General features: G+C 42.0%; 1 protein-coding gene across 1 annotated transcript in view; it reads right to left on the reverse strand.

Annotated features, from left to right (window-relative positions):
• Window positions 1-8,013: 8,013 nt before the first annotated feature.
• The window catches only part of LIN52 (lin-52 DREAM MuvB core complex component), a 74,770-nt gene continuing 70,273 nt past the window's right edge, over window positions 8,014-12,510 (reverse strand). The window contains exon 6 of the mRNA XM_039533815.1: window positions 8,014-10,644. Coding sequence (XP_039389749.1) covers window positions 10,589-10,644 — 56 coding nt within the window. The 3' untranslated portion in view covers window positions 8,014-10,588. The remainder of the gene's footprint in view (window positions 10,645-12,510) is intronic.

Here is a 12,510-nt window from a genome sequence, read left to right on the forward strand (position 1 = left end):
ACGTGATAGCTGATGAATTCCTTCATCAAGTAGTTGCTGAACCGACGAGGGGGGATGCCATTTTAGATCTGATTTTGGTGAGTAACGAGGACCTTGTTGAGGAAATAGTTGTAGGGGACAACCTTGGCTCGAGTGATCATGAGCTAATTCGTTTCAAAATAAATGGGAGGATAATCAAAATTGCATCTGAGACTAAGGTATATGATTTCAAAAGGGCTAATTTTACTAAATTAAGGCGACTAGTTAGGGAAGTGGATTGGACTAACATATTTAGGGATCTAAAGGCAGATGACGCCTGGGGTTACTTCAGGTTGAAGTTGCAGGAGTTGTCAGAGGCATGTATCCCGAGAAAGGGAAAATGGCTCGTAGGTAGCAGTTTTAGACCGAGCTGGATGAGCAAGCGTCTCAGAGGGGTGATTAAGAAAAAACAGAAAGCGTACAAGGACTGGAAAATGGGAGGGATCAGCAAAGAAACCTACCTTATTGAGGTCAGAGGGTGTAGGGAAGCAGTGAGAAAGGCAAAGAGCCGGGTGGAGATGGACCTAGCGAAGGGGATTAAAACCAATAGCAAAAGGTTTTTTAGCCATATAAATAGGAAGAAAACCAAGAAGGAAGAAGTGGGACCGCTTAAAACTTTAAACGGAGTGGAGATTAGGGATAATCTTGGCATGGCACAATATCTGAATGAATATTTTGCCTCGGTCTTTAATGAGACTAATGAAGGGCTAAGGAATAGTGATAGAGGGACTGATGGGAATGAAGATATGGGGGTAGACATTACGGTATCTGAGGTAGAAGCCAAACTTGAACAGCTAAATGGAAGTAAATCGGGGGGCCCGGATAATCTTCATCCTAGAATATTAAGGGAATTGGCGAGTGAAATTGCAAGCCCGTTAGCGATGATTTTTAATAAATCTCTAAACTCGGGGGTTGTACCGTTTGACTGGAGATTAGCTAATATAGTTCCTATATTCAAGAAGGGGAAAAAAAGTGACCCGGGTAACTACAGGCCTGTTAGTTTAACATCTGTAGTATGCAAAGTCATGGAAAAAATTTTAAAGGAGAGAGTGGTTACGGAGCATGAGGCCGATGGCAACTGGGACAAATTACAGCATGGTTTTACGAAAGGTAGATCGTGCCAAACCAACCTGATCTCCTTCTTTGAGAAAGTAACAGATTTTTTAGACAAGGGAAATGCGGTGGATCTAATATATCTTGATTTCAGTAAGGCGTTTGATACTGTACCGCATGAGGAATTACTGGTTAAATTGGAAAAGATGGGGATCGAAATGAAAATCCAGAGGTGGATAAGGAGCTGGTTAAAGGGGAGACTGCAGAGGGTCGTATTGAAGGGGGAACTGTCGGGTTGGAGGGGGGTTACCAGTGGAGTTCCTCAAGGTTCGGTTTTGGGTCCAATTTTATTCAATCTATTTATCGCTGACCTGGGAACCAAGAGTAGGAGTGGGCTGATAAAGTTTGCGGATGACACCAAGCTGGGAGGTATTGCAAATTCGGAAAAGGATCGGGATATCCTCCAGGGAAATTTGGATGACCTTGTAAACTGGAGTATTAGTAACAGGATGAAATTCAATAGTGAGAAGTGTAAGGTTATGCATTTAGGAATGACTAACAAGAACTTTAGTTATAAGCTGGGGACGCACCAGTTGGAAGTAACAGAGGAGGAGAAGGACCTAGGAGTCCTAGTTGATCGTAGGATGACTATGAGTAGGCAATGTGATGTGGCCGTTAAAAAAGCTAATGCAGTCTTGGGATGCATTAGGCGAGGTATTTCTAGTAGAGATAAGGAGGTGCTAGTCCCGTTATATAAGGCGTTGGTAAGACCTCATTTGGAGTATTGTGTTCAGTTTTGGTCTCCCATGTTTAAGAAGGATGAATTCAAACTGGAACGGGTACAAAGAAGGGCCACTAGAATGATCCGAGGAATGGAAAGCCTGTCGTATGAAAGGAGACTTGAGGAGCTCGGTTTGTTTTCCTTAACCAAAAGAAGGATAAGAGGAGATATGATTGCACTCTTTAAATATATCAGAGGGATAAATACCAGGGAAGGAGAGGAATTATTTCAGCTCAGTGCTAATGTGGACACGAGGACAAACGGATATAAATTGTCAGTCAGGAAATTTAGGCTTGAAATTAGACGAAGGTTTCTAACCATCAGAGGAGTGCAATTCTGGAACAGCCTTCCGAAGGAAACAGTGGGGGCAAAGGACCTCCATGACTTTAAGATTAAGCTAGATAAGTTTATGGAGGAGATGGTATGATAGGATAACGGGCTTAGTCAATAGGTCAATTAAGTGCCACACTGGTAATTAGTACAATGGGTCAGTGATAGGTTATTGTTAGCCTTTTTCCAGAGGGTATGGCTGGAGAGTCTGGCCCGCATGCTCGGGGTTCAGCTGACCGCCATATTTGGGGTCGGGAAGGAATTTTCCTCCAGGGTAGATTGGCAGTGGCCCTGGAGGTTTTTTGCCTTCCTCCGAAGCATGGGGCAGGGGTCGCTTGCTTAAGGAGTGGGTGGATCGGCTTATGTGGCCTGCATCTTGCAGGAGGTCAGACTAGATGATCATAATGGTCCCTTCTGATCTTGAATTCTATGATTCTATGATTCTATATCCAGCAACTACAGTCTGCTTGCTCCCAGACCCTACCAAATATCACCACACATCCCTTCCCCAAATTCCTCTTACAAACTCGCCTGTTTTTAGCTCTATTTGCTGCCTCCTGTGCCACCTTCTAAATGTTTGCATAGCACCTACCACACCTTGGGGTCCATTACAATATAAATAAATATTAATAGCAAGAATAACCCTGCCCTCAGAAGTAGCAAATACCTGATGCTTCAGAATAAGGTGTAAGACCCCAATAATGCACCTGGACAATTAGATAGTGCTATGTGTGTGTTTGGCGGTGGGGAGATTGGAGAATACTAAGATTACATTAACCCACATTAACACATAACTGCATAATTACCACAGTGATCCTGATTCACTATCCACAGTCAAGTACTTCCTCTGCAGAGATCTTGTCAATAAAAAGGGTCTGAGGTCATTCATATTGCCCACTTCCTTGATCGGTGATTAATAAGGTGTTTCAGACTCTCTCTTCTTTTCCCTTGCCAAGCTGTCTGGGACAGGCAGAGAATATATGAGACTTCACTGGTTAGTGATCTGTGTTCTAGGAGTCAACATGAAAGTTGGAGGTCAACAACACAAACTTAACAAGGAGACACCCATTCTGTGTGAGACTCAGCTGCCTGGGGTCAGCTGTTCTGCACAGAGGGTTGTGATGAACAAAGTCAAGTCTAAAAATCAGTAGTTTCGGTGGATAATGAAGCAAAGAGCTTTCCTGCTAAGAATTCCAGTGGCAAATAGATATATGTAACTTTGTCATATTGCACACATGACAAAGAATATAGAGTGTGGGGTTATGTTATTAAAAGGTTGTGTTTTTTTTAATATATTGAAAGCAGTGGTTGGGTTCATATTGCGATGGGAATCTTAGATTCTGAATTTCCTCATTTGTGTTCATTTTAGCATTAGACTTGTTTATAAGTAAGGCTAAGATTTTGTCATGGTTATTTTTAGTAAAAGCCACGGACAGGTCAGGGGCAATAAACAAAAATTCATGGACGCCGTGACCTGTCTGAGAATTCTGCTGCTGCAGCTCCATGGTTTCCCCCGGCCTCCTGGTGGCTGGGAGCTGTGGAGTTCCCCCTCTACCTGTGGCAGCTGGAAGCTGCAGGGTGACCATATTTCCCAAAGAGAAAAATAGGACCCCCCCAGCCACTCGCCTGAGGCGTCTCCTTCTCCCTCCCCCACATGAGGCTGTCGCCTGTCGCTGGAACCATGAGGAGGGCCCCCTCAGGAGTCTGTCACCTGTCTCTGGAACCTTGCAGGAGGCCCCCATCGCTGGAATCCTGCCAGGGCCCCACTAGCTGCCAGCTCCCGTCCCGCAGACCCTGGGGCTGAAGCAGAGAATGTCACGGAGGTCTCTGGAAGTCATGGATCCATGACCTCCGTGACATAAACATAGCCTTATTTATAAGAAATACAAAAGTTACTGAGGTATATGCATGCGTGGGCTCCCACACAGTGACCTACAGGTGAGAATACCCTTACATCTCTAAAGTGCCTTTTATCTCAAAGGATCCCGAAGCCCCAGACCAGGCCATTAGGGTCCATGAAAACCTCAGCCATATGCCTTCCCTCACCTTGTTTTTTTGAGATCTAAAATATCAAGGCTAATCTCAGCTTTCATTTTTAAAATGTAGGGTGAAATTCTGGCCCTTCTGAATTCAATGGAAGTTTTGCCATTAAAGTCAATGAGGCCAGGATTTCACCTCTAGTCTTTGACTCTCTTCATTGCAGAGAGAGCCTAGAAAATGTAAAATAGGGGCTAGTATGGAAAGTTTGGTGTGTGACATTTCCTAAAAATCACAGATTATTCAAAGTCCTCCCTACAACCTCAAGCATTAGTGAGACTACTCAGGTGAAAAAGGGGTTTGCAGGATCAAACCCAGCTTTTTCTATTTTACATTTCTTCAGGATTTTTTTAAAAAGGATAAAATTCAGAAAATGGCAGTTTTTGGCTGCCCACAAATGTTCAAGACTAGGATTTCCATAGTAGTACATTCACTCAGTGAGTGCACTACAAGTTATTGTGAAGGTTCATGGTTCCAGCTCCAAGGGAAAGAAGTAAAACTGATTGGTGGCTATTAAACCAGCTTTGTAACTAACCGGTTCATCAGAAGAGGGACAGAAATTTCTAGGACAGCAAAGGAAAGCCCAAGCTTCTCATTAACTATTTATAAGGCGCAAACTATTTATAAGGGTTTTCTCATTTCAACAATTTAGCCTACACACATGCTTAGGAAGAGGTCAGTAAGTGTTGTATGGACAAAGGACAATGCTTCTCAAATATCCAGGAAGTGCTTGAGAAAGAGGTTTCTACTACAAACCTTTGCCCTTGATTTGTTTTGGGTCCATCTGCCAATGGGCAGTAGGACTTTGTGATAGGGTGGTAGACTCTAACCCTCTAAAGGAAAGCTGGACTCTTCTGCTGAATTACCCTAGGTACAAGCACTAACACCCTATTTCAGATTCAGGATACTTACTGTTCTATCATGCTGGCAAGTAGATCCAATTAGCTCAATCATGATATAAGGGGTGTGTATGCGTCTCTTTGGGTTCAGAGGAGATTGTGGAGGGAAACTCTAAGAACATCCACGTTCAAGAAGGAAGTCTGGGCTGAGATTTATACTGTTATTGTTTCAGTTACTCCAGGAAGTGGGTAACTTTGGTCATGCCTACGCTGCAAAGGGCACAATGAACTCCACACTAGTTCTCTGCCAACCGGACAACAAGGAGTAATTGATCTCCATTGGCCAATAATAGCGAAAAAGTTTACTCAAGTAGACAGTCATTCTTGGAATACTTACGTATCCTACAGCATCCAGTCAGAACTCTCTAGGAAGCAATAACCATGGGAGCTACATGACTGGCCCCTTATGGCACTTAATATTTAGCCCCAAGGATGTTCATGAGAGTAATTCCAAGCCTCTGTCACTTCCTTTCACTTTTTCAGAATCCTTAGCAAAGAAGAAGAGGATAGAGGTAGTTAAATGTGAATTGGAACAGACAATCTACATGAAGTAGAGGTACTGGTAAGTAACCTCTCTTTCTCCTTTGAGTATGATCAACATGGATCCCAATTCTTGACAGATTAAATAGCAGTAACAATCCTCAAAAAGTATGTGGGTTTGTGTAGCATTTATTAATGATATTGGAAGAGTATTGAACTTGGAAGCCAACATAGGAGAGGAATGAAATCTTCAAGAATCAATAGCGTGAAGAGTATTCTCCCAGAATCTCATTGGCTTCATAAGTACGAATTTCAAGTCCCTAGAAGGTGGTGAATCTCAAATGGATGGAAAGATATGGATCAATCCCTTCAAAAATCTAGAAGATAGTAAGCAGAGATGGCAGTCAATCAGATCTTAACAGAACTCAAGGATAACCCAGACGGTCTGAAATAGCCCCAAACTGGTCATTCTGAATACACCATAGATTGTAATAGAACTAGAAAAATACAAGCAAGAATCTTCTCCATTCCCGTGTATAGATTCTTGCTGTTGAATGCTCCCTTCTCTCCAAGAAGCTCTCTTAAAACTCTAGGGAATACTTAAATTCAGAAAGATTATTAACAGCCCAGTATTCATACTGCCAGAATCCCAAATGGACGGATTAATCATGAACCTATGATAGCTTCTTGGAGAGGAGGTCTGAGAATAAAAACTGATTAATCCAAGTCAAAACTATCATTGCCTGAACCTTGTCCTGTCTAATTTTAGTAATGATACTCAGAATAAGAGGCGGCAGGCGAAAGACAGGAATGCCTGAATCCAATGTATTATACTAGTTATTTGTACTGTTGTAGCACCTAGGCGTCCCAGTCATGGATCAGAACTCCATTGTGCTAGGCATTTTTCGAATACTACCCCCCAAGAGCTTACAGTTGATGTAGAAGACAAGAGACAATGTGGATACAGACAGACAGAGACAAGAGATGCACAAGGGAACAGTGAGACAATGCTGGTCAGCATGACAGGCAGTGTTTTCTTCAAAACCAGTTGCCTAACTTAAGTTTTTGTAGGCACCATTCCAAAGGAGAGTCTTAAGTAGGATAGTGGGGTGGCTTTGCAAATGTTTATGAGGAGCTCCTCCCACGAGTGAAGGAATGCATCGTTCACTGAAGTGAGGGCCTCTTGCTTCTAGATCAAAATTGAAGACTTCCCCCTCCATTTGTGGCAATTTGTTAATAGCCCCATCTTGAGAAGATTATGACCACTGAGTTTCTGAGGGACCAACTGTGTTGGGCACCGTACCATTTGCTGAGGATGTCCACTGAACTTCTGCTGAAATGCTGTCCTTTCCAGACAGATGAAGAACCAATAAGGGATCCAATATTGAGACATTTTGACCAAACTAACTTATTTATGGCACAGGCCTAACATATGACAGCTACAGAACTCCTTCTTGGAGCAGATACCTACATTAAAATTATACTCCCATTTTGAGAAGAGGTGGTTAAGACATTGATACAGATTAGGAAATTTTTTAATCTAATTAATCAGGTATAAACATACAGTCCCTGACCCTCATGAATGAAGTAGTAATAAAGGAAAATACTGGCAATGAGAGATGGAATCTAGGAGCTATATACATGTATGTTGTGGAACTGTTCCAAAATTATAAGCTTTGAAGTGGCACATAATTCCTCTCTCTCATTAACTCTGGCTCTTTCTATTCTTTTACCTAATTCATAGAAGTCCATGGATTCTCCGGAACAAGTATTTCTTTCAGCTGCACAAATAGCACAGCACCTGATGGTTCCGTGTTGAAAGTTGAATGATTCTAGGGCTAGAAGACTAATAGAATGGGATTAATAAAACATTGACATTTAAAAGACACAGTACATATGTGAAGACTTATTAGCTTTATTTCTGTGGATTTTAGACTAACATTTGAATGTACTGGGGAAGGTAAGACACATGACAATGCTCTATCAAGTAATGACAACCCTGGGATAATGCAATCAAGTTTTGATTTTCCTTTCCCTCCTAATTCTGCCTTTATTCTTCCTTTTCTTCACTGTTTTTGATATTTTTAATTATAAAATAAAAATCTCTCACACACACAGTTGCGAACATTTGCTGCTGCTCTGTAACTGTCCCATAATTGGGAAGAACATCACAGCAGAAAGAAACGGAGCTTGTGAAGGCTGCTAAAAATTCTTAGTTCTTTTTGGCTGTTCCCACTTATTTACCAATGAGGAGGTAACGCCTGCTGGTCACAAACTGATACAGTGGGATCCAGAAAAGTGCCTTACTATTAAACTTTAATGGTGGAGAATCTGTTGCTAAGGAACATTTCCTAGGTGGTTGGTCACAGCTTCCACATTTCACAGGGCCGTTTCAAGGAAACTCATACCATTCTGTAAGCTTTGCACTTGTTTATTATAAGAACACAGAGCAACAGACAGACAGATTACAATCTTCTTTCTAACACACAAAAATACATGTAAATACTACCAATAAAAAAAAATCACTGATTATCTCTATACACGACAAGTACACAACCAATAAATATCTTGAATCTAAGGCATTTAACACATGCTGCCCGTAGCTAGAAGATAAGCACTGCTGCACAGGGTGAGGGTAGAAGAAAGGATTTTTTACATGCTATGGTACCAACTATTTGAAGTTTGAGATATTTTACCAGCCAGATCATAAAATAGGCATGCAGATTCATGGCAAACTTCCGGGGTCTATCTCTATACTTCTCAGCTTCCCAAACACCTCATGCATTGGAGTGGCAGACCTCCATAACATGCAACAAAGGACCAAAATTCACAACAGTCACTTTTGGGCCACACATTCTATATATACAGAACACATCCAAACTAGACATACAAATGTTAATATTGTCCAACAAACATATAAGTTATATTAATACTTTCAAAGCTACATCTATGTCCATTCTGACCAGCAACTAAGCAAGTCCCTTCCCTGTCTCTGACTCCCCACTCTCAGCTTCTCTGCATCTCCTACTATCCTATTACCCGTCCTTTCAAAAGATGCAGCTGCTTTGTTAAGCCTCAATTCTCCAAAGACAAGCATACGAGTACGGCCCCACTGAGTTCAATCAGACTGCTCACATGCTCAAAGTTAAGCACTTGAGTAAATCTTTGCAGAACATGGTCTTAATTGTGCAAGCTTAGTGAAGAGGAGCTTTCCCAATTTAGCCTAGTTCCGGTTGACAAAATGGAGGCACCCACAGACTGAAGATAGAAAGACTTTAAAATTTTTAGTAAAAAATCAAAAGTCTGCTCCCAAGCAGAGATCTGCTCCTCACTAATGCACACAGAGCCTAAAATCAGAGTCCGCCCCAAGACAGAAGAATAGAATGCTTCAAGGACAGTCCATTAATATGATGTTGTACAAGTACAGCCCCGATTCAATTCACACCTCACAGCCAACTGCAAATTGGGGAATGACTAAATTTAAAGGGCACACATGCTAAAATGTGTATGAAACTGTTTAAACAAAGAGAGAAAACTGCTCTTGGACCAACACTTTAGTACTATTTTTTAGCCCCGAGGAACGGCCAGTTTGTTAACTCTAGAATATGTAATTTTACTGGGCAAAAGAAAACAGAGTGAAATAAGAGCTGTGTCAACCTTATAGAGAAAAATAAAATCTGAAAACACAGGACTGATACACAGCAGCATGTTAAAAGAGGAAAGGCACTAAAAGGTACTCCAGTACCAGATGGGCCTCAAGGCACTAAAAAGTACTCCAGTACCAGATGAATGAGACCCAATCTGTACAGGAGGATACTAGTTTACCGTACAATTCTCCCCTTAATGGGGTGCACATTCTACGTTTGCGGGTGAAGCAAGTTCTGAAATTGCTGTTTTCTAATAATGTGGGAAAACATCAGAATTCTATTTTCAAGTGTAAGCATGCAGATGCTGTTTATGAAGATTATCCCCAAGGGGGTGTGAACAAGACAGTCGCTCCACCTTGAAGCTCTCTATAATTGAAAACATTATTGCCCTTCAACCCTGTATCTTCCTCCAGTACCTCAGCCGGACTCTCACTGAGCTGGATTTGCAAAGTGGGCTGATAGATCTGTTTGTGTCCTGGCAGAAGTTCCCACAGGGATATTTTCTTTCATGACACAGTAATAGCCACCTTTTCTCATTCACTGCCTGTGGTTCATTGGTCTAGGTTTAACAAGAGAACACACAAATGTTTAGCATCGAGATGGAGCTCCCTGTGCACATAGCACCTGATGCAAGTATTTATGGAATGAAGAGCAGAATAGTACAGACAGGATTGAAGGACTTCGCTTGACTGCAGGACATCCTCCTCTGAAGGGTGTGAGTAATATGAATTTAATACACAGAACAAGTTCCACCTGCCTTGTAAGCAGGGTACGAGTGTGCAGATCCAGGACTAACCAATCCTAGAACTGTCAGTCTTCATCCAGAACCCTGCTTATAACCAGCACTGCAATGGTGCTTTCAGCATGGAAATTACACACATGGAATCACTGTTCCTAAGGCAAGAGAGACACATGGAAGAGTCAATGCATCACCCAGAGGTACTGGCCAGCATCACAAAGGCCCTGGTTTAATAGATGCCGCCACTGAGAGCAACGGAGTGAGTCCACTGGGGATGTACTGCTTTGAATGGTTTATAGAAAGACTGCTGCATAACTTTGCCACAGCATGCTAGGGTTGAGTTTTCCTGGCAATCAGGTGCCGAAAAGGTTGGATGAATTCTCAGTGCTGATGGAACTACTGGCAATCATTGTGAGCAGTGTCTGGAATGCTGCTCGTCAGTAAGGAGAAGAGCTGTGGAAGCAGTAGAGAGGTTTGCTTCTGTAGCTCTAGAGCCAAGAGCTTTATCCTTCTCTTTAGGAAATCACAGTGTTCAGCTGGATCTGCAGTGAGGGGTGAGATGATCCAGACAGGGATATTTTTGCCTGAATTCCAGTAACAGCAGCTACTTCTTGGGTTTCTCCAGGATGTTCAGGAACTTCCCTCGAGTCATTTCTCTAGCTGAAATCACAAGGGAAAAAAAGATTAATGTCAAACAAACAGTTAGAGCAGGATCATTTATAATATTTAATCAGAGGACAGAAATTCATTCAGAACTGTGCACTGGTGCTAACACATAGCTAAGATTTTTTTTAAATGAAAAGATAAATCTGAACTGCACCTTGAATTCCTGACAGCCTGGAAACATAGGCCACACATTGGAAACTTCAAAGCTCAGCAATAATTCCCATGGCCTGTCTCATTACATACAATCCACACTTTCTATTCCTATTGTGGATAGCCTCATGGTCATGCAAGATCTCTCTCTGTCTTTGCACTATCAATCTTTGAAAGGTGTAATCCAGAGCTCCATCGCTCTGTCCCAGGGCAATTGTTCCTGGATGCTAAAATCCATCAGAGATTATGGAGCTCTGTCTCTCTCCATTTCAGGATTACTGGTCCCTGGATACTTATGATCTTAAACAGAAATTAGACAGCATTTTCTCTCTCCCTTGGCAGTGTTACTCCCTGGATGCTGCAATATAATGGGGTTTATATTCCCTCAATGCAGTTCATCTATGGATGGTGTAATAAAGTAGAGTTTATAGAGCTTTGGTCTTCTCTCTTTGCATTGTCAGTTCCTAGATATTAAATACAGCAAGGCAAGGTTTATATGTCTCTCTCTCACTTTTGGCACCATCAATCTCTGGTTGCTGTATTACAGAAGAGTTTATACAGCCACTTTCCTGCACAAAACATTTCTGACTTGTGAGCCCATAGGCTCTGGCAGAGCCACCCTAATACAATCTGTGTCCCACAATCACAATACAAAATATAGACAGCAAGATTAGTGACGGAGCCCTGGAGAGATGGGTTTCCTCACCTTTTCAGCTCTTTTAAATAAAGGCTTTATTAAGCTTTGTGCTGGTGAAAGGTTCCTGACTGACAGCCCAGGGAACATGGAGTCCTTCATTCACAGAACAGGTACAGGAGCAGTGCAAGTTTCCTACACTAAACCTAGAGAGAACGCCCTCAAGGGATGAGATGTGATTTTAGTTTTTATAGGGCCCATTCATAGTTCTTGACCTCTCTACTGAGAAGAACAGCAAAAATGACAAATAACGCCTGTAGGAACTGAACTAATTTCACATAAGCTACTAAACACCCATCATCAGGCAAAGACATTTGGTCACTACTCACCTGGCTGATTAGAACTCATGCCCTACCATTGAGACCTCAGATGCCATCCTCAATTCCCTAAACTACTAATCTCTACTTGCCTACCTGAAGAAGCTGTATCCAGTATCTGGCTGTTTCTGCTAAAACAGTCAACAGTGAAATAGCTAATGCTGGCATAAATTGGCATGATTAGGTTTCAGAGTCAACACCCTGTTGAAATGAATGGGACACATCTCAGCTATTAGAGCTTTTGTTTCAGGCTGCCTGCAGACTCAGGCATACATTACTGCATCAGTGACACTGGTTCATGTTTTCAATCATGATGGCTAGAAATTTCTTTTTTAAAATGTAAACATGGATTCTCGAGCACAATTCCAAGAAAAAGGATGAACTCTATGGCAGGTTCCATGGCTGAGGAATTGCAGAATACACAGGGTCCTCCCATTATACTGAAGAACAGTCCTTTGTCTAAAGAACTGGACTGGGATTCAGGAAATCTGGGATCTATTCCCAGCCCTGCCCTTGATTCATTTTGTGAGCCCAGGAAACCATTTACTCCGTTTGTTCCTCAATTTCCCCACCTGCAAAATGGGTGTAATAATAAAAATATCTGTTTGCCTCCCAAGGTGTTAATACCAATAAAGTGCTCTGAGACTCCCGGATGGAAGGAGCTGGTGAAGGGCAGAGGGTGGTTTGGATTTTTTGGTT

This window comes from Mauremys reevesii, linkage group 4 (assembly GCF_016161935.1).
Source record: "Mauremys reevesii isolate NIE-2019 linkage group 4, ASM1616193v1, whole genome shotgun sequence".
Lineage (NCBI taxonomy): Eukaryota > Metazoa > Chordata > Testudines > Geoemydidae > Mauremys > Mauremys reevesii.